The sequence below is a fragment of the Lolium rigidum genome, chromosome 4 (assembly GCF_022539505.1).
Source record: "Lolium rigidum isolate FL_2022 chromosome 4, APGP_CSIRO_Lrig_0.1, whole genome shotgun sequence".
Lineage (NCBI taxonomy): Eukaryota > Viridiplantae > Streptophyta > Magnoliopsida > Poales > Poaceae > Lolium > Lolium rigidum.
The window spans coordinates 58,358,835-58,382,555 of NC_061511.1; the positions used below are offsets into that span (position 1 = coordinate 58,358,835).

The 23,721-nt window shown below is 46.7% G+C and overlaps 1 protein-coding gene across 1 annotated transcript; it reads left to right on the forward strand.

The window, feature by feature from the left end:
• The first annotated feature begins 4,178 nt into the window (after positions 1 to 4,178).
• LOC124647123 (probable carboxylesterase 5) lies at positions 4,179 to 5,174 on the forward strand. Its single transcript, XM_047187106.1, has one exon. It carries the CDS (start codon positions 4,179 to 4,181, stop codon positions 5,172 to 5,174), a length of 996 nt encoding a protein of 331 aa, XP_047043062.1.
• Positions 5,175 to 23,721: the final 18,547 nt, after the last annotated feature.

Genomic DNA, 23,721 nt, shown 5'->3' on the forward strand with positions numbered 1-23,721 from the left:
CACACCCCTTCCCCTCATGTGCCGGATGGATCTAGGCCAGGTGGACCTTGGTCAAGCGCTGGCTTGCTCCGTCCATTCCAGGAATCACCGTGGTGGCATATACTGCTCTGCGGGTTAAACAACATATGGATGTCAAGGCAGTGTAGTTGCAGGATCCGTAAACTGTCTAGAACTCCACAAAAACGTGAGAGAGGGGGGTGAATATAGTGGATTTGCGTCGAGCATACTCTGAGACCTTTTGTGCTTGTGCTTTATTTATCTGGATTCGGAGACAAAACTTTTTTCTTTGAGAAACACACTACAAACGCAGATGTTTGCATGCACGCGCATACACTTACCCATATAAATATCCACATGCACACCCTACTCTTATGAGCATCTCCGAAAGACTGAGCTGGTGGATCGGATCTTGAAATTGACGAAGCCACTACAGACGTCTCGCTCTCGTTGGGGCGGTCACCTCCCACTGAATAAATATTCCTCCTTTATAAGATACACAGATATCAAATCTGAAATTTAAACTCTATTATGCTAGGATACAACCACCATGCTAATCACGCAACCTTAGGTTGATTCAACCTGGCCATGCACTAGAGAGCCTACTAGCCATTCCATCCCATACCGCTCAACATGCTGCAGCAAACTACGTACTCCGCCAGATCGTTCTGTCATCGTGACATCCCATGACAGCAAAAAAAGCCGAGGAACTAATCTACAGTACGACTAGGTCTAACCTGAAACCGTGGTGTACAAACACACACATGGCAATTTATTCAAGGATGCGCCTAACGCTCGATTGACCGAGAATTTTCCTAATTCTCGATCGATTAACATCATCAAATCCCCTACATAGCGCGGCCGCCAGGAGGCAACAGCGCTAGTCGCATTGCTCGCTCGCCAAAGTACGGACCCCCTTCGCTTCTCTCGGTTTTTCTTTTGTGGGCTTTCTCATGACTCGCTACAAAGCATAGAAAAAAGCTAAAATATAAACAACTCTATGCACAGCTACAGTTTAACATGGGCAAATCAAATAAGAAAATAGAAAAATAGATAATATACAGAATTCGAAATTGCATGCAAATACACGTAGATGTGCAATTACACATATATGCGTAATTGCACATAGATGTGTAATTGCATGTAGGTGTGCGATTGCACTCATGTGTCTAATTGCCTATTTAAAAAGTTCATAGGTGCAATTGCACATGTCTGTATGCGTAATTACACATATATGTGCAATTACGTATGAAATTTTTTCCACCACCAACTACTTCTAAAGCCGTTCGATGCAAAACCACTACCATCCACTAGAATACATCTCCCAATATACTAAAAAAACAATAAATGTGATTCTTCTCGTTAAAAAATCAGCGTAACTATTATCATGGAATCGAATGGCACAAAAAGTAACCAAGAACCAATAATAAAAAAATTCACAAACAAAAAGAAAGAAAATACAATTTTTTAGGGTAAAATACTACAACATGGACTCTGATCTCCAGTCGAGCCACTAGTAGAAAAAGAGGCTTCCGTCCACCCCCATTAGTCCCGGAAATATTCGAACCGCGACTAAAGGGGGCTTTAGTCGCGGTTCGGGAGGGGACCCGCGACTAATGCTCCATCCGCGACGAAGGGTACCCTTTAGTCGCGGTTGGTAACACCAACCGGGACTAAAGGGCTATGGAGGGATGCGGCCGGCGGAAAAACCTTTAGTCGCGGTTGGGGACACCAACCGCGACTAAAAGGTACCTCTTTAGTCGCGGTTGGTGTCCCCAACCGCGACTAAAGGTCTTTCCGAGTTTTTTTACTCCCACGCACCCTGCCCCCCCCCGTGGATCGCCTTTTTTAACACTGTAAAATATAAAAGAAAATGATAGAAAATTCAAAAAAAAATCTTTTCAGATTCTTGTATGTTATGCAACCTACTATTAGGGAAAATTAACAAATTTGAGTTTTCATTTTTTTTGCAAATTTTTTTTAAAAAATGGTAAAACCGCAATAACTTTTGCATACGACGTCGGAAAAAAACGTATAATATATCAAAAAAATCCTGGGAAAAAGTTACATCCGAATTCACCGGGGTTTACCCGGTTAGCCAATTTTTAGATTGTCAAAATTCCAAATGGAAATACAAAAGCAGGAAGATTTTAGTTTTTTCTATAAATTATGGATTTTATATTTTTTTAATTTTTTAAAACCTAAAATTAATAATTTCATTCTGCATAAAGATTACTATCATTTTTACCCAATTTTTAGATTTTCAAATTTTTGGATTTTAGGTTTGGCAAAAAAAATATTTAATTAATTAATAAAATTAAAAATAAAACAAATTAAAAAGTTAATGTTTATTTATTTATTCAATATTATTATTACATCATTACTTTTGTTTATTAAAAGAATTATTTGAAATTCAAACAATAAAGAAATGTCACATCGATCAACATGTTAATAGGATTGATATGATACTACTATCACATACATGCGCGCGAAGCACTTGGATGCGGAACGGAATGGAACTCGGAAGTTAAGCGTGCTAGAGGTGGAGTAGTGGGAGGATGGGTGACCGAGCGGGAAGTTTGACCACGAGTAAGTAATTTGACTAGAGATAAGTGTAGTTAGAGATAGAGACTAAGCTATGCAAATAACTGAAATAAGAGAAATTCTAAAAAAAAAACGGAGTGAAAAAAAATTAGAAATCCAAATGAATTAAAAAAATTTAACGAAATAGCCTTTAGTCCCGGTTGGGGACACCAACCGCGACTAAAGGTCCTTCGCCCAGGCGCACGGTAGCCGCCCACGTGGACGGGCCTTTAGTCGCGGTTCGTAAGCAACCGCGACTAAAGGGGGGCCTTTAGTCACGCTTAATTGGTCGCGGTTGCGCGACCGCGACTAATGGCAGTTGTGAACCGCGACTAAAGACCATTTTTCTACCAGTGAGCGGTCCGTTAAATGTAAAAAAAAAATCAAAAAATCTGTAGGCCCGCCAGGAACCAGCCACAGCTGAAAATCACAAATCACCAAACATCCAGCCAACCCATCGATAAAAAAACCAAACAAATCGATCGGGATCTATGATATTTCTCAGCTAACCGGGAATTAACAAAATGGTTTATTCAAAACATAAATGTTCAACTAAACCTAAACTCGATGCAGTAGGATTATTCATCAGGAAGCGGCGCTGGAAGGCTGACAACGCGGATCCCTCTCGGACAAGCAACGGTGCCGTTGTGGTTGCCTTCTCTTTTTTCCATGTAGATGTGACGAGCGGGTGGCGAGGAGTCATGGTGTTCGCGATGCTTCGGTGCCAGCAGCTAAATAGATAGAGCGTGTGACTTTAAAACAAATTCATCTATCGGCCCAAAAAAATCAGAGAAAAAATGAGAAGCAACGGTCTTTCAGATTGTATCTATAATGAGAACTCTGAAATGCGGCTTCTCATTTAGGTATATACTCAATTTTAAGGTTGTGGCGAGTTCTCGGTCGACACAAAATTAACTTAATTCTCACACAGATGATGCCATCAAATCTCAGTTGCAATTCATGCCGCAACTAGTGACTAGCACAAATAACTAAGTAAATTTAATGGCCCGGAACATTTTTCTTAGTTGCATCTCCACTTGCAACTAAAAAAACTCGGTTGCTATTCAGCTTGCAACTCGTATACACAGATTATGATGTAATCCAATGGTGTAGGACTAGCAAATCCGATTTTCTTATGCAGCAAGGCCGGGTCAGCATCTTATCTTGTACATGTTGATCTTTTCTCCACGTACAAGCGATGCCTCCAATAGTATGCTAGCAAACTTTTGCTAAAAAACAAAGAAGTTAGCAAACTTGCTCTATGATGACTGTTAGCGCTGACAGCGATTGTCAGAGTCCAGACAACATATGAAGAATTTCTACAATTAGTGTACCCATGTAGTACTAACAAGAAGGTGCAACAGCTATTTAGCCTCGGGCCTAGGGGAAGTTCTCCACTATGCGTTTGGTCGGCTGCGGTTCCAAGCAAGTGCTGACATTGCAAAATAAAAATTGCCTCGATTTGGAGTATAGTAAATTGCAGCTATACATATAACCCAGCAGCAGTAGCCAGTAGCCACCAAGCCACCACGGAGAGCTGTGGTAGGCCGACCAAAATAGCTAGGTACAATATCGGTTGCACACAGCAGGGATAGAGCATGCATGCAAACAAGAACGCAGTCGGCGACAAGGTCGCCGTGGACATCTACCCTTTCATACGCAGGTACGAAGACGGCCGTATCGAGCGGTTCGTCCTCAGCTCCTTCGTGCCAGCGTCCGCCGACCCGGCCGCCAGCGGCGGGGTCGCCAGCCGGGACGTCGTCGTCGACTACACCACCGGCGTGTCGGCGCGCCTGTTCCTGCCCTCCGGTGCTGCCTCAACCGGCAGGAGGCTCCCCGTTGTTCTGTACGTCCATGGCGGCTCGTTCTGCACGGACAGTGCCTTCTCCCGGACGTACCATCGCTACGCCGCCTCCCTCGCAGCCCGCGCCGGCGCGCTCGTCGTGTCCGTGGAGTACCGTCTAGCGCCGGAGCACCCCATACCGGCGGCCTACGACGACGCGTGGGCCGCGCTCCGGTGGGTGGCGACCACTGCTGCCCTCTCGGACCCCTGGATCTCTGCGCACGCGGACCACAGGCGCGTGTTCCTCGCCGGCGACAGTGTCGGTGGCAACATAGCCTACCACACGGCCGTGCGCGCCAGCCGCGACGATGGCAACTCCGTGGACGTCGAGGGCATCATCATGGTGCAGCCCTACTTGTGGGGAGGTGAGCGGCTGCCGGCCGAGGAAGTCTGGGACGGCGTCGCGGTGTTCCCGCCGGAGCTCGTGGAGAAGCTCTGGCCGTTCGTGACGGCGGGCCAGGCAGGCAACGACGACCCTCGGATCGACCCTCCGGATGAGGAGATCGCGTCGCTCAAGTGCCGGCGCGCGCTGGTGGCGCTGGCAGGGAAGGACATATTTCGGCACCGTGCGCGACGGCTGGCTGCCCGCATGCGCGACGGTGCGTGGAAGGGGAGCGTGACGCTGGTGGAGCTGGAGGGCGAGGACCATTGTTTCCACCTCTACAGGCCGCAGCGCGCGACCAGCCACAAGCTCATGGAGATTATAGTGCAATTCATAAACCAGCCCATTAGGGGCATATCCAAGATTTGATCAATATATAGAAGGCCTGAAAGACAATAACCGCACCCATGAAAGAAAAGAAGATGTCGAATAATACAACTGCATAGTGTATTTTGTGCTTTTGGTTTTTGCTTAATCATAATAAGTGTCGGGTTTTTTTTCGTCATTTTTAATCGAATTTGAACTAAATCCATGGCACCTACTATGGATCGAACTTGCATTAGAATTAGTAAGATGGTTGGTTGATTTATTTACAATGTGGGACGAAAGTTTCTAGAGTCTTAAGGCTAAGGTGGCCATGGATACCATGGAACCATCCAGACAAAGCTTGGATTGGCAATGATCATCCTTGTGTCAATTCTAGATATCAGACTCACTCGTCAAAGCAATTGAACTTCATTGAGGGAACAAGGGCTTTCTTTAGGAGATAAATCAGAGACAAATAGAAGTGAGAACAAGAAGCCCCTTCTGTCATAGCTATCGCACGCACCCTCCTTTCGTTATTCCACCTTGAGCCTAGTGTAGACCACTGTCTCAAAGGTTGAAACAATAGATCACAGTTTTGGATCAAAGGGATAAGCCAGATGTCAGTGGGAACGCAGATTTTGCATTAGGAGGCTTTCTTACATACCTTTTCAAATTCTTTTTGTATAGCTCATTTAAAGAAACGTAAATACCTAATGTACCCATTGATACATATAAGGAGGGCATATATTTTTCCTATGCGGCTAACATCGCCACCATTGGAGATGGCCGCATTGACAAAGAAAAAGACACCTCTTTGTTATTGAATCACTTGTTACGTAAAGCATAACTAATTTTTTCCAAGTGTTGATACTAGGGTATCTAGATCTAGCAAGGAAAAGAAGTCAGGAACCATCCTTCGGGCTACTAGTTTGTTTGCTTCATGAAAGGCCGAACAAGACTGTCTTGGACAATAACTGGACAGAACCCGAAGTCACCTACTCGTTCACCAACGGTGTATATGGTTTCAAGCGTAGCCGTCTTAGGATCATAGTAGCCTAGTGACCTCCCCGTGTTAAGCAATATCCGTCCATCAACAGGGTCGGATGACAAGACCGTCGTCCGTTGTGACGAGTACTCCGGGGAGAACTCTTCGAGCTCTATACGACACTCCACACACCAAGCCCCCTCATTGTCCTTCAACCTCCAAACATCAATCGCGTTCTTTTCCTCGTCGTAGCACGCCATGCAGATCGCGTCGTAGAGATCAAGGATGGAGACATGGCGACTAGCAAAGTTGCTGCAAGGAGGACCCTGCAGGACCTCAAACTCTCTATCCCACGTACTGAACGCTACTAGTTGGGACACCGTGGAGCAGGGCCCGAGCTTAGGCTCGACCACCCAGTAGATCTTGCCATTGGAGTAGGCTGGCAGCACATCAATGGCCACAGGTCTCGGAGGAGGGTCGACCAGATCCCAGCTTCCTCGTAGAGACCGCACGTGGCAATGGAGGTTGTAGTATCGAGTCTCCATATTCATCTTCTCGTAGGCAAGGGACACGATGACATGATCGCTAATCTCGTAGTCATATCCCAGAGCAATACGACCAGCGAAAGAGGTGTCGTCTCTGGAAGCCTCTTCTACATATACGCCATCGCGGTAGCCCATGGTAGGATTGTACAGGTAGTCCCTGTTGTAACGACTTCCTAGGATCAGGCCGTGGCAAGGCTGTGAACACCGGAACATGCCTGGATTTCCGAGCAGGTGTGGTTGGTCGATTTGATGATCCTCCAGGTCAGTGAATGAACCCACTAAGGGGTCAGAGACGAACATGACCCTTGTGCTTCTCGCGTGGAGAGCAGCGTGCGAGCGGATGAAACGATCGGTTGTAACCATGGCGCGCCACTCCCTGCACACGAGGCTTGCGTGCAAGACGGACCGTGCCGGCAGCCACTTGAGGACGTCCAACCAAGCTTTGGTCACCGGCGACGAGAAAACTGTATCCTCCGTTGAGATGCCCAAGGTCACGAGGCTCTCTTGAAATATTCCGATCGCCGGGTAATTATAGCTATCATCAAAATCGCCGGCGATGGACTGGTGGGGCTTGAAAATAATCTCTGGTAGGAGCACTGCCCCATCGTAAAGGTCCACCATGAACACCACGCATGTACCTGTGCCGAACACAATCTTCTTCTGTGATCCATTGTCTCCGCTATGAAATATCCCGAGAGGAGCTATCCAGCCTGATTGCAACGACATCCTCTCCGGCTCCGGCCAAACCGTCTGGTCGATGCAACAAAGCTTCTCCCACCGTTGTGCCGCGTGGTCCCGGAGCAGCCACACGTGGCAACGGCGGCTATACCCGTCGCCGCAAAAGACGCAAAGGCAGCCGTCCAGCTCGGTCATCCTGAGAGGAGCCTTCCTCGGAGCACACGGCGGCTGCGGCAGCCATCCGAAAGTCTCGTCGCCGACGTCGAAAGTGAGGATGCCGCCATCGCCCCGGTAGAGGAAGTGCAGTTGCCCGTGTAGGAACACGGCCGGGTTCTCCTCTTCCAGCACACACATCGGAGGCTGCGAGGCGGCTGGCCGCCAGTACGCCGGCGTGCCGCCGTTAAGGACGAAGACCTCGCAGCTTGGGGCGGCCCCATCCATCTCGTCGCTGAAGATGCGGACCGCCTTGTACTCGTGGCTCGCCGAGCAGTGACCAAAGCCGTAAACAACTTGGAAGTAGTAGGGCGGACGGGACCCCAGCTTGAGTGGCGCTCGGCTGTCAGGGAGAGGCCGCACCTCGCCGGTGGATGGGTTGCAGAGGAAGTAGCCGCCCTCGCCGACGCAGCGGAGGAGGACGAGGCCATGGAGGGGCCTGGTCAGTACCGCGGGGCGCGAGAAGCCGTTGCGCATCAGCTTTGTGACCGGCGACGCGCAGCCAGGCTGCCAAGCGTAGAATTGGTAGTCGTTGTCGGAGTCACACTTGGTAGGGCTGAAGAAAATCTTTGGCTTGTCGTTGGCTCGACTGAGGTGGAGCTTGACGAAGAGCGCCGTGGAGAGCATGGCGCGCCAGGAACGCGACACGCAGCGGAGGCGGCCGACGGACTTGGCCGGCAGGTAGGTGAGGATCTCGGTGACGACGTCGTCCGGCAAAGACTGCGAGGATGACGAGCTCCCATCGTCCTGCTGGTTCGCCATCGTTCTGCCTAGATTGTGGCCGCCTATGGATCGATCCAGATCGGCAGGTGATGCGCGCGTGTCCTCCATGGCCTGGAACTTATTCAATTAGAATTGTAGGCACGAGACCTAACTCTCAGCTGTGTCCATGTGTGCTACGTGAGTACGTGAAACAAAGCTACGATATTGCGTTCGTATACGATTGCGAACGGAGAAATCATAATCCAACTCCTGAACTCCATGTAGGAAGTTAGAAAAATAGTGGACGAAAAGGTTCTTTTTTTTTTCTTGTCTTACTCGGCCTTGTTTAAATTTCGAGTATTTCAACCCCCTAACCAATAAAACCACATGTTATAAGGATGATATCAAGCTCATGAGTTTTTTTTGAAGTAATAGGCTAATGAGTAAAACATGAGCTGCATCAGCAACAGATGGCAAAGCTAATGGACCAACAAGGAACCTGTGATTGCTTGATCTTGTATGCTAGTACCACTAGTAGGAAAATGGTTATAAGTGGCGCACCTATTTTGATTAGTAGTGGCCCATCAAGGTGCGTCACTACTAGCACGCCACATACTGCTAAGTGTTAGTACATGTGCACCATTTGGTATGCCACTAGTAACCCATGTACTAATGGCGCACCAGGTTACGTAGGGTGCGCCACTGCTATACCAATCGATAGGGTGCACCACTACTATAAGGATAGGATGCGCCACTACTTGCTTGCTGATTAAATTAAAAAAGTAAAAACACCACACGGGCCTATGTGTGGCAGACGGTGGATCTGAGTTGATCCGTACATGACGAGACTCTAGGAGGGCATGGCGACGGTGAAGGCCTCGAGGCTCCCCGTGCAGTCTGTGCTCAATCACGGCGACGAGCATGTCGGAAATGATCCTTAGCATGGCAGTGTGTGTGTGGAGAGCGAGCGCTCGACCTTACGCTTCCTCTCAGCCTCGGCGGCACCCAAAAGCTCCGTTGCCCTCTTCTACTGGCGTCGGGCCAGCACAACCGCTGCATATTGAGCTTGGGGCGGATGTCCCACGCAGTCCCCGCTCCATCTCGGCGATGAGCGCGTCGGAGATGCTCCTCAGCAGGGCCGTGGACGTAGAGAGAGCGCTCGACCTTCTACTTCCTCTCGGACTCGGCGACGCCCAATGGCCCAGCCGCCCTCTTCTGATGGTGTCAGGCCAGCACGACCATCGTCCCCACGGCCGCGCACACCAGCACCGCTGACCCCACCACCGCCGCCTTCCCCATGCCTGAGATTAGGAATTCCACTCTGGATCTGAGGCTAGGAGTGAAGGGATGGTTCGCCTGAGCGCATAGGATGGAGAAGGACGAGAGCCACTAGGAGGGAGGAGAGGACCATGGTCGGGGGTGGGGGAAATGAGCGCGAGCGGATGTTGGTGAGATCCTAGTTTTGGGAGGGAAGCGCGAGGAGGGGAGGGAAGCGGAGGAGAGCGCTAGGCGTTGTGAGTGCGGTTGGTAGGAGACTAATGCAATGGGTGCGGTGGGTGGCAGGCTAGGGCATGTGGCTGGTGTTAGCGCTAGGTGGGGCACGTGGCGGGAGCGGAATCAACACTGATAAGCATTCAGCGGTGACGCATTCATAGGTGTGCACCATAACTAAGTTGGACCCACACATACCTATGGCGCACCACAAATAGGTGCTCCACTGCTACCTTAAATAGCAGCGACACACCTATTTGTGGTGCGCCACTGGTATGGTTGAGGGTTAATTTGGTCGGGCAGTAGCGATGGCGCACCCCATATACAGTGCACCACTAGTAAATCTGTTAGTAGCGGCACACGTGTTAGTGGTGCGTCACTGCTAGCAATATTAGGGCTAGTTGTTTTCCGGGTAGTGTATAAGTGAATTGTGGAAACCTTTATAATCTAAGCCCCTCTTGGAACCCACATGACCCAACATGGAAGCGTGCTTTGCCTTGCTGATACGTCCATAACCCTCTGTCACTAAAATTTTCCCTTTCTCTCTGAAAGGAGCACCTAGAGTTTGGTATGATAATTTGTCTCCGGGATCTATTGATATTCCTATTGGTTTGGTTAATGCCTTCTTTCAGAAATATTTCCCTGCTAGTGCTCAACATGCTGCATTGCAGAAAATCTTTGACTTTGTGGAGGTAGAATGCGAGAATTTGTCTGAATCATGGGCACGATTTTGTTCTTTAATTAGAGCACTACCTAAACATCCATTAGCTAAAAATGAACTCCTTGATATATTCTATAATGTACTAATTGTTGAATCCAGGACATACCTGGATAGTTGTGCTGGTTGTGTTTTCATAAAAAAGAACTCCTGCTCAAGCTGAGGAATTATTGGCCAAAATAAGCAAAAACTATGATGATTGGACTACACCTGAGCCGACACCAACACCGAAGAAAAGGGAAATGATTCAGTTAAATGATGAAGTGATGAGGGAAGCCAATAAATCTCTTAATAAGAAGGGTATGCAATTTGAAGATGTGAAGAATGTACCACCTATAGAAGAAGGGATTTCTATTTTCGTGCCCTCGGGTCCTTAGTTGTACTCAGTTTTCTCCAGCTCCTTGATTTTTCTCAGTTTTCCCCAAGCCCTTGTATGAAACCCGCAGAAGGAGCTCGGTCGGGAGGATTCCCATTTAGTTGACTGTTCTATGCTGACGTTTGGGGCCGCTGTCGGGGGGAAGACCCCGGGTAGGGCAAAGGACTAAGAACAACTGGCTCAAGGCCTGTCGGCCCGCGGCAAAGGCCGGCTGAGGAGCAGCCGGCTGGAGCCGTGGCCGACTGCCTTGGGATCCGGCTGGTTCAAAGTCCACGCTGGCCTGGCAGCAGCCGACTGCGCTGTGGCTGGGCCGGCTTCAACTTGCCATATCCGGCTTGGTTTGTTTCTCCCTAACATGGTTCGGGTTGGTGAGGCTTGCAGAAGAAGGAACTGGAAAGGTAGTCCGGCTCCTAAAGTCCACGATGATCTCACTCTCCGTAAAGGGCGGGGCACTGTAGAGCAACAGTGCCTCCGCCGGACAGGGCATCATGGCGCCGTACGGCTACAGGTCATGATGGCGACAGGGGCACTTCCTCTCCATACCGCTGACTCAGGCAGGCGGATGGGACAGTCCATGAGGCCTCAACGGCTCCTGACGTCAACGCCTCGGGAAGGAGCGGAAGCCGAAGCCGGCCAGCCGGCCAGTAGGTCATAGGGACTTCTATGTAAAGTGTCAGCATCTATATAAGCTGCACTACCCCTCTCATGCGGGGGACGATCGATGACTTCTTAGTCATTCTAGTCTTAGCGCTACTCAGGGAGAGAGACCTTCGTCTACCTTAGCCTCCCCGAGCAGCCGGATACAGCTCAAGGAGCGCCATTGTACTGTGATACATCTTATACACTCATAGCAGGAGTAGAGGTGTTACCTCCACAGGAGGGCCTCGAACCTGGGTACGTCGTTGTGTCGCTCGTGCCCATACCCGCATCCGGATACCGCCGTGAGACCAACTAGGAACCACCTTCTGTACACCCTATGGCATATGCCGTGACGATACCACGACATTTGGCGCCCACCGTGGGGCGTTCCGCGTCCGCGGCCGGTGTCTTCATCCGGACGGGCCTCACCATCACCACCGGCGAGCGGGTCGCTTCAGGCTTGATCTGGAGATTCGGCTCCCTCGACCGCGTCGGCGACAACGCGCGGCTGCTTCGCCGACAGGCCCTTCCCTGCCGGCGGCAGCGTCATCTCCTTCGGCGGCCACGACGTCTACGTCGCCACCGTCGCACCGCCGCGCTACCCGCGGCAGGTGCTGCGCTGCGCAAGCCCTCCTCCAGGAGCCGGCACCAGCAGCGCCCTCACCAGCCCCTGCGTCGTGCAAGTCATGGAAACCGGCGACGAGCAGCCCACCAAGTCCGCGCGCGTCCGCGGCCCCAACCTGGAGCGCAACGTCGATGGCCACGCGTCCGGCTCGGGCCCCAAGCAGCCCGCGCCACCATCCCGGCTGGACGAAGTCCGGGCAAAGCTGAGCTCTCCGCTCACCGCAGGCGGCGACCCCACCACCGTCGAGGCGGACCTGGAGGCGCACCGCCAGCTCCTCCTCGGGCAGGCCGAAGAGTTGGCCACTGCCAAGCGCCAGCTGGAAATCAGCCGGCGCGAGTACAACCGTGCTCACGGCTTCACGCCAGGTGGCGACAACCTCAGCCGAGCCGGCCAGATTCATCAAAGAGGAGGCGGCCTAGCCGCCGAAATCGACAGCGACGGCGCGGAAGCGCCGGCTCCGTCCACGGAGCTGCCCGTGTACAACACCCCCGACAAGAACATGCTCGCAGCCGAAGCCGCTGCCGAAGAGCTGAACCTCCTCGAAGGAGAAGAGCTGCGCCGCCAAACAAGGCGGGTAGCTGAGCTGTGCCGCGCCGCGACCGCACAGGTAAAGAACCCCAGGTATGCCCACGCTCCCAGAGCTTCTCACGCTCGCAGTGCCACATGCAACGACGGGGACGGCCCCAGAGATACGGCCGAGTCCTCCTCACCAGCACCAAGCCGGCACCGAGACTCCCGCGCCACACACCCACGCTCAAGCCGGACAAGCCGGCTGGACAGTGGCCACAGCGGCCGCAGCCGGCCTCCACCAAGCCGGAACCAGGAGCATGACTCCGAGCAGCCGGCGCACAGACGCCAACACCGGCCGGCTCCAGAAGCAAGCGGCGCTCGCCAGCCGACACGTTCCCGGCTGGGCCCGCGCATCGAGCCGGCTGACGCCCGAGATCGCCTCGACCGGTTGGTCAAATCCCGCATCGCGGAAGAAGAGGGGCCAGCCGGCCCAAAGTGCTTTGGGCCCCGCATCGCCAACGAGCCCATGATCGATGGCTTCCGGCTCCCGCGCGACACCCCCAAGTACGACGACACCGCCAAGCCGGAGGACTGGCTGCTGGATGATGGCGTGTATCTCACACGTTCGTTGGGAACCCCAAGAGGAAGGTATGATGCGCACATCAGCAAGTTTTCCCTCAGAAAGAAACCAAGGTTTATCGAACCAGGAGGAGCCAAGAAGCACGTTGAAGGTTGATGGCGGCGGGATGTAGTGCGGCGCAACACCAGGGATTCCGGCGCCAACGTGGAACCTGCACAACACAACCAAAGTACTTTGCCCCAACGAAACAGTGAGGTTGTCAATCTCACCGGCTTGCTGTAACAAAGGATTAGATGTATAGTGTGGATGATGATTGTTTGCAAGAACAGTAAAGAACAATAACAGCAGATTTGTATTTCAGATGTAAAGAATGGACCGGGGTCCATAGTTCACTAGAGGTGTCTCTCCCATAAGATAGCATGTTGGGTGAACAAATTACAGTCGGGCAATTGACAAATAGAGAGGGCATAACAATGCACATACATGACATGATGAATATTGTGAGATTTAATTGGGCATTACGACAAAGTACATAGACCGCTATCCAGCATGCATCTATGCCTAGAAAGTCCACCTTCAGGTTATCATCCGAACCCCTTCCAGTATTAAGTTGCAAAACAACAGACAATTGCATTAAGTATGGTGCGTAATGTAATCAATAACTACATCCTCGGACATAGCATCAATGTTTTATCCCTAGTGGCAACATCACATCCACAACCTTAGAACTTTCCATCACTTGTCCCGGATTTAATGGAGGCATGAACCCACTATCGAGCATAAATACTCCCTCTTGGAGTTAAGAGTAAAAACTTGGCCGGAGCCTCTACTAATAACGGAGAGCATGCAAGATCATAAACAACACATAGGTAATAGATTGATAATCAACATAACATAGTATTCTCTATCCATCGGATCCCGACAAACACAACATATAGAATTACGAGATAGATGATCTTGATCATGTTAGGCAGCTCACAAGATTCGACAATGAAGCACATGAGGAGAAGACAACCATGTAGCTACTGCTATGGACCTATAGTCCAGGGGTGAACTACTCACTCATCACTCCGGAGGCGACCATGGCGGTGAAGAGTCCTCCGGGAGATGATTCCCCTCTCCGGCAGGGTGCCGGAGGTGATCTCCAGAATCCCCCAAGATGGGATTGGCGGCGGCGGCGTCTCAGTAAGGTTTTCCGTATCGTGGCTCTCGGTACTGGGGGTTTCGCGACGAAGGCTATTTGTAGGCGGAAGGGCATGTAAAGAGGCGGCACGAGGGGCCCACACCACAGGCCGGCGCGACCAGGGCCTGGGCCGCGCCGCCCTGGTGTGTCGCTACCTCGTGGCCCCACTTCGACTCTCCCTCGGTCTTCAGGAAGCTTCGTGGCAAAATAGGATCCTGGGCGTTGATTTCGTCCAATTCCGAGAATATTTCTTTACTAGGATTTCTGAAACCAAAAACAGCAGTAAAACAAGAATCGGCTCTTCGGCATCTCGTTAATAGGTTAGTGCCGGAAAATGCATAAATACGACATATAATGTGTATAAAACATGTAGATATCATCAATAATGTGGCATGGAACATAAGAAATTATCGATACGTCGGAGACGTATCAGCATCCCCAAGCTTAGTTCTCGCTCGTCCCGAGCAGGTAAACGATAACAAAGATAATTTACGGAGTGACATGCCATCATAACCTTGATCATACTATTGTAAACATATGTAATGAATGCAGCGATCAAAACAATGGTAATGACATGAGTAAACAACTGAATCATAAAGCAAAGACTTTTCATGAATAGCACTTAAAGACAAGCATCAATAAGTCTTGCATAAGAGTTAACTCATAAAGCAATAAATCAAAGTAAAGGTATTGAAGCAACACAAAAGAAGATTAAGTTTCAGCGGTTGCTTTCAACTTGTAACATGTATATCTCATGGATAATTGTCAATATAGAGTAATATAACAAGTGCAATATGCAAGTATGTAGGAATCAATGCACAATTCACACAAGTGTTTGCTTCTTGAGGTGGAGAGAAATAGGTGAACTGACTCAACATTAAAAGTAAAAGAAAGGTCCTTCGCAGAGGAAAAGCATCGATTGCTATATTTGTGCTAGAGCTTTTATTTTGAAAACAAGAAACAATTTTGTCAACGGTAGTAATAAAGCACATGTATTATGTAAATTATATCTTACAAGTTGCAAGCCTCATGCATAGTATAATAATAGTGCCCGCACCTTGTCCTAATTAGCTTGGACTACCGGATCATCGCAATACACATGTTTTAACCAAGTGTCACAAAGGGGTACCTCCATGCCGCCTGTACAAAGGTCTAAGGAGAAAGCTCGCATTTTGGATTTCTCGCTTTTGATTATTCTCAACTTAGACATCCATACCGGGACAACATGGACAACGGATAATGGACTCCTCTTTAATGCATAAGCATGTGGCAACAATTAGTATTCTCATATGAGATTGAGGATATGTGTCCAAAACTGAAACTTCCACCATGATTCATGGCTTTAGTTAGCGGCCCAATGTTCTTCTCTAACAATATGCATGCTCCAACCATTAAGGTGGTAGATCTCTCTTACTTCAGACAAGTCGGACATGCATAGCAACTCACATGATATTCAACAAAGAGTAGTTGATGGCGTCCCCAGAAGCATGGTTATCGCACAACAAGCAACTTAATAAGAGATAAAGTGCATAAGTACATATTCAATACCACAATAGTTTTTAAGCTATTTGTCCCATGAGCTATATATTGCAAAGGTAAAAGAATGGAAATTTTAAAGGTAGCACTCAAGCAATTTACTTTGGAATGGCGGAGAAATACCATGTAGTAGGTAGGTATGGTGGACACAAATGGCATAGTGGTTGGCTCAAGGATTTTGGATGCATGAGAAGTATTCCCTCTCGATACAAGTTTTAGGCTAGCAAGGTTATTTGAAACAAACACAAGGATGAACCGGTGCAGCAAAACTCACATAAAAGACATATTGTAAACATTATAAGACTCTACACCGTCTTCCTTGTTGTTCAAAACTCAATACTAGAAATTATCTAGACTTTAGAGAGACCAAATATGCAAACCAAATTTTAGCAAGCTCTAGGTGTTTCTTCATTAATGGGTGCAAAGTATATGATACAAGAGCTTAAACATGAGCACAACAATTGCCAAGTATCAAATTATTCAAAAAAATTTAGAATTACTACATGTAGCATTTCCCGATTCCAACCATATAACAATTTAACGAAGAAGATTCAACCTTCGCCATGAATACTATGAGTAAAGCCTAAGGACATACTTGCCCATATGCAACAGCGGAGCGTGTCTCTCTCCCACACAATGAATGCTAGGATCCATTTTATTCAAACAAAAACAAAAACAAAAACAAACCGACGCTCCAAGCAAAGCACATAAGATGTGACGGAATAAAAATATAGTTTCAGGGGAGGAACCTGATAATGTTGTCGATGAAGGCATCCCCAAGCTTAGACGCTTGAGTCTTCTTAAAATATGCAGGGGTGAACCACCGGGGCATCCCCAAGCTTAGAGCTTTCACTCTCCTTGATCATATTGCATCATTCTCCTCTCTTGATCCTTGAAAACTTCCTCCACACCAAACTCGAAACAACTCATTAGAGGGTTAGTGGACAATAAAAATTAACATGTTCAGAGGTGACACAATCATTCTTAACACTTCTGGACATTGCATAAAGCTACTGGACATTAATGGATCAAAGAAATTCATCCAACATAGCAAAAGAGGCAATGCGAAATAAAAGGCAGAATCTGTCAAAACAGAACAGTCCGTAAAGATGGATTTTATTGAGGCACCAGACTTGCTCAAATGAAAATTCCCAAATTGAATGAAAGTTGCGTACATATCTGAGGATCACGCACGTAAATTTGCTTAATTTTCTGAGCTACCTACAGAGAGGCAGGTCGAAATTCGTGACAGCAAAGAAATCTGTAACTGCGCAGTAATCCAAATCTAGTATTCACTTTACTATCAAAGACTTTACTTGGCACAACAAAACACAAAACTAAGATAAGGAGAGGTTGCTACAGTAGTAAACAACTTCCAAGACTCAAATATAAAACAAAAATACTGTAGTAAAAACATGGGTTGTCTCCCATAAGCGCTTTTCTTTAACGCCTTTCAGCTAGGCGCAGAAAGTGTGTATCAAGTGTTATCAAGAGATGAAGCATCAACATCATAATTTGTTCTAATAATAGAATCAAAAGCTAACTTCATTCTCTTTCTAGGGAAGTGTTCCATACCTTTCTTGAGAGGAAATTGATATTTAATATTACCTTCCTTCATATCAATGATGGCTCCAACAGTTCGAAGAAAAGGTCTTCCCAATATAATGGGACAAGATGCATTGCATTCAATATCCAAGACAACAAAATCAACGGGGACAAGGTTATTGTTAACCATAATACGAACATTATCAATTCCCCCCAAAGGTTTCTTTATAGCATTATCAACAAGATTAACATCCAAATAACAATTTTTCAATGGTGGCAAGTCAAGCATATCATAGATTTTCTTAGGCATAACGGAAATACTTGCACCAAGATCACATAAAGTATTACAATCAAAGTTATTGACCTTCATCTTAATGATGGGCTCCCAACCATCCTCTAGCTTCCTAGGAATAGAATTTTCAAGTTTTAGTTTCTCTTCTCCAGCTTTTATGAGAGCATTTGTAATATGTTTTGTGAAAGCCAAGTTTACAGCGCTAGCATTGGGACTCTTAGCAAGTTTTTGCAAGAACTTTATAACTTCAGAGATGTGGCAATCATCAAAATCCAAACCATTACAATCTAAAGCAATGGGATCATCATCCCCAATGTTGGAAAAAATTTCAGCAGTTTTATCACAGGCAGTTTCAGCAGTTTTAGCAGTTTCAGATAATTTTGCGCGCTTTGCACTAGGAGTAGAAACATTGCCAACACAAATTATTTTACCATTAATAGTAGGAGGTGCAGCAACATGTGAATCATTAGCATTGCTAGTGGTGGTAATAGTCCAAACTTTAGCTACATTTTTCTCTTTAGCTAGTTTTTCATTTTCTTCTCTTTCCCACCTAGCATGCAATTCAGCCATCAATCTTATATTCTCATTAATTCTAACTTGGATGGCATTTGCTGTAGTAACAATTTTATTTTCAATATCCCTATTAGGCATAACTTTCGATTTCAAAAGATCAACATCGAGAGGCAAGACTATCAACCTTAGAAGCGAGAATATCAATTTTATTGAGCTTTTCCTCAACAGATTTGTTAAAGGCAGTTTGTGTACTAATAAATTCTTTAAGCATAGCTTCAAGTCCAGGGGGTGTGTTCCTATTATTATTGTAAGAATTCCCATAATAATTAGCATAACCGTTACCATTATTATAAGGATATGGCCTATAGTTATTACTAGAATTGTTCCGATAAGCATTGTTGTTGAAATTATTATTTTTAATGAAGTTTACATCAACATGTTCTTCTTGGGCAACCAATGAAGCTAACGGAACATTATTAGGATCAACATTAGTCCTATCATTCACAAGCATAGACATAATAGCATCAATCTTATCACTCAAGGAAGAGGTTTCTTCGACGAATTTACCTTCTTACCTTGTGGAGCTCTTTCCGTGTGCCATTCAGAGTAATTAATCATCATATTATCAATGAGCTTTGTTGCTTCACCAAGAGTGATGGACATAAAGGTACCTCCAGCAGCTGAATCCAATAGGTTCCGCGAAGAAAAATTCAATCCAGCATAAAAGGTTTGGATGATCATCCAAGTAGTCAGTCCATGGGTTGGGCAATTTTTAACCAAAGATTTCATTCTTTCCCAAGCTTGAGCAACATGTTCATTATCCAATTGTTTAAAATTCATTATGCTACTTCTCAAAGATATAATTTTAGCAGGGGGATAATATCTACCAATAAAAGCATCCTTGCATTTAGTCCATGAATCAATACTATTCTTAGGCAGACATAGCAACAATCTTTAGCTCTTCCTCTTAATGAGAAAGGAAACAATTTTAATTTTATAATGTCACCATCTACATCTTTATACTTTTGCATTTCACACAATTCAACAAAATAATTGAGATGGGCAGCAGCATCATCAGAACTAACACCAGAAAATTGCTCTCGCATAACAAGATTCAGTAAAGCAGGTTTAATTTCAAAGAATTCTGCTGTAGTAGCAGGTGGAGCAATAGGTGTGCATAGGAAATCATTATTATTTGTGGTTGTGAAGTCACACAACTTAGTATTTTCAGGGGTAGCCATTTTAGCAGTAGTAAATAAAGAAAACTAGATAAAATAAATGCAAGTAACTAATTTTTTTGTGTTTTTGATATAGAGTGCAAGACAGTAAATAAAGTAAAACTAGCAACTATTTTTTTTTTGTGTTTTGATATAATGCAGCAAACCAAGTAGTAAATAAAGTAAAGCAAGACAAAAACAAAGTAAAGAGATTGGATTGTGGAGACTCCCCTTGCAGCGTGTCTTGATCTCCCCGGCAACGGCGCCAGAAAATATGCTTGATGGCGTGTATCTCACACGTTCGTTGGGAACCCCTTCCAGTATTAAGTTGCAAAACAACAGACAATTGCATTAAGTATGGTGCGTAATGTAATCAATAACTACATCCTCGGACATAGCATCAATGTTTTATCCCTAGTGGCAACATCACATCCACAACCTTAGAACTTTCTCGTCACTCGTCCCGGATTTAATGGAGGCATGAACCCACTATCGAGCATAAATACTCCCTCTTGGAGTTAAGAGTAAAAACTTGGCCGGAGCCTCTACTAATAACGGAGAGCATGCAAGATCATAAACAACACATAGGTAATAGATTGATAATCAACATAACATAGTATTCTCTATCCATCGGATCCCGACAAACACAACATATAGAATTACAGATAGATGATCTTGATCATGTTAGGCAGCTCACAAGATTCGACAATGAAGCACATGAGGAGAAGACAACCATGTAGCTACTGCTATGGACCTATAGTCCAGGGGTGAACTACTCACTCATCACTCCGGAGGCGACCATGGCGGTGAAGAGTCCTCCGGGAGATGATTCCCCTCCCCGGCAGGGTGCCGGAGGTGATCTCCAGAATCCCCCGAGATGGGATTGGCGGCGGCGGCGTCTCAGTAAGGTTTTCCGTATCGTGGCTCTCGGTACTGGGGGTTTCGCGACGAAGGCTATTTGTAGGCGGAAGGGCATGTAAAGAGGCGGCACGAGGGGCCCACACCACAGGCCGGCGCGACCAGGGCCTGGGCCGTGCCGCCCTGGTGTGTCGCTACCTCGTGGCCCCACTTTGACTCTCCCTCGGTCTTCTGGAAGCTTCGTGGCAAAATAGGATCCTGGGCGTTGATTTCGTCCAATTCCGAGAATATTTCTTTACTAGGATTTCTGAAACCAAAAACAGCAGAAAACAGCAAGTGGCTCTTCGGCATCTCGTTAATAGGTTAGTGCCGGAAAATGCATAAATACGACATATAATGTGTATAAAACATGTGGATATCATCAATAATGTGGCATGGAACATAAGAAATTATCGATACGTCGGAGACGTATCAGCATCCCCAAGCTTAGTTCTGCTCGTCCCGGCAGTGTAAACGATAACAAAGATAATTTCTGGAGTGACATGCCATCATAACCTTGATCATACTATTGTAAACATATGTAATGAATGCAGCGATCAAAACAATGGTAATGACATGAGTAAACAAGCTGAATCATAAAGCAAAGACTTTTCATGAATAGCACTTAAAGACAAGCATCAATAAGTCTTGCATAAGAGTTAACTCATAAAGCAATAAATCAAAGTAAAGGTATTGAAGCAACACAAAAGAAGATTAAGTTTCAGCGGTTGCTTTCAACTTGTAACATGTATATCTCATGGATAATTGTCAATATAGAGTAATATAACAAGTGCAATATGCAAGTATGTAGGAATCAATGCACAATTCACACAAGTGTTTGCTTCTTGAGGTGGAGAGAAATAGGTGAACTGACTCAACATTAAAAGTAAAAGAAAGGTCCTTCGCAGAGGAAAAGCATCGATTGCTATATTTGTGCTAGAGCTTTTATTTTGAAAACAAGAAACAATTTTGTCAACGGTAGTAATAAAGCACATGTATTATGTAAATTATATCTTACAAGTTGCAAGCCTCATGCATAGTATAATAATAGTGCCCGCACCTTGTCCTAATTAGCTTGGACTACCGGATCATCGCAATACACATGTTTTAACCAAGTGTCACAAAGGGGTACCTCCATGCCGCCTGTACAAAGGTCTAAGGAGAAAGCTCGCATTTTGGATTTCTCGCTTTTGATTATTCTCAACTTAGACATCCATACCGGGACAACATGGACAACAGATAATGGACTCCTCTTTAATGCATAAGCATGTGGCAACAATTAGTATTCTCATATGAGATTGAGGATATGTGTCCAAAACTGAAACTTCCACCATGATTCATGGCTTTAGTTAGCGGCCCAATGTTCTTCTCTAACAATATGCATGCTCCAACCATTAAGGTGGTAGATCTCTCTTACTTCGGACAAGTCGGACATGCATAGCAACTCACATGATATTCAACAAAGAGTAGTTGATGGCGTCCCCGAAGCATGGTTATCGCACAACAAGCAACTTAATAAGAGATAAAGTGCATAAGTACATATTCAATACCACAATAGTTTTTAAGCTATTTGTCCCATGAGCTATATATTGCAAAGGTAAAAGAATGGAAATTTTAAAGGTAGCACTCAAGCAATTTACTTTGGAATGGCGGAGAAATACCATGTAGTAGGTAGGTATGGTGGACACAAATGGCATAGTGGTTGGCTCAAGGATTTTGGATGCATGAGAAGTATTCCCTCTCGATACAAGTTTTAGGCTAGCAAGGTTATTTGAAACAAACACAAGGATGAACCGGTGCAGCAAAACTCACATAAAAGACATATTGTAAACATTATAAGACTCTACACCGTCTTCCTTGTTGTTCAAAACTCAATACTAGAAATTATCTAGACTTTAGAGAGACCAAATATGCAAACCAAATTTTAGCAAGCTCTAGGTGTTTCTTCATTAATGGGTGCAAAGTATATGATACAAGAGCTTAAACATGAGCACAACAATTGCCAAGTATCAAATTATTCAAGAAATTTTAGAATTACTACATGTAGCATTTCCCGATTCCAACCATATAACAATTTAACGAAGAAGATTCAACCTTCGCCATGAATACTATGAGTAAAGCCTAAGGACATACTTGCCCATATGCAACAGCGGAGCGTGTCTCTCTCCCACACAATGAATGCTAGGATCCATTTTATTCAAACAAAAACAAAAACAAAAACAAACCGACGCTCCAAGCAAAGCACATAAGATGTGACGGAATAAAAATATAGTTTCGGGGGAGGAACCTGATAATGTTGTCGATGAAGAAGGGGATGCCTTGGGCATCCCCAAGCTTAGACGCTTGAGTCTTCTTAAAATATGCAGGGGTGAACCACCGGGGCATCCCCAAGCTTAGAGCTTTCACTCTCCTTGATCATATTGCATCATTCTCCTCTCTTGATCCTTGAAAACTTCCTCCACACCAAACTCGAAACAACTCATTAGAGGGTTAGTGTGTAGGATAACGTTGCATAGAAAACAAAAATTTTCCTACCGCGAACACGCAATCCAAGCCAAGATGCAATCTAGAAGACGGTAGCAACGAGGGGGTATCGAGTCTCACCCTTGAAGAGATTCCAAAGCCTACAAGATGAGGCTCTTGTTGCTGCGGTAGACGTTCACTTGCCGCTTGCAAAAGCGCGTAGAAGATCTTGATCACGATCGGTTCCGGCGCCACGAACGGGCAGCACCTCCGTACTCGGTCACACGTTCGGTTGTTGATGAAGACGACGTCCACCTCCCCGTTCCAGCGGGCAGCGGAAGTAGTAGCTCCTCTTGAATCCGACAGCACGACGGCGTGGTGTCGGTGGTGGTGGAGAAGTCCGGCGGAGCTTCGCTAAGCGTGCGGGAAGTGGAGGAGCGGGGCGGCTAGGGTTTGGGGAGAGGGGGCGCCGGCCACTATAGGGGTGCGGCCACCTTGGTGGTGTTTGAGGTGGCCGGCCCCCTCCCCCTTGTCCCTCATTATATAGGTGGAACCCCAAGAGGTGGTGTCCAAGTCTTCGAATAAGACCCGAACCAAATCCTTCCATAGGAGGGGGCAATCCTAGCCCAACTAGGACTCCCACCCAAAGGTGGGATTCCCACCTCCCATGTGGGGGTGGCCGGCCCCTAAGGGGAGTCCACTTGGGACTCCTCCCCCACTAGGGTTGGCCGGCCATGGGGGTGGAGTCCCTTGTGGACTCCACCTTCCTTGGTGGTTTCTTCCGGACTTTTCTAGAACCTTCTAGAACCTTCCATAGAACCTTCCGCGACATTTTATTCACATAAAATGACATCCTATATATGAATCTTATTCTCCGGACCATTCGGGACTCCTCGTGATGT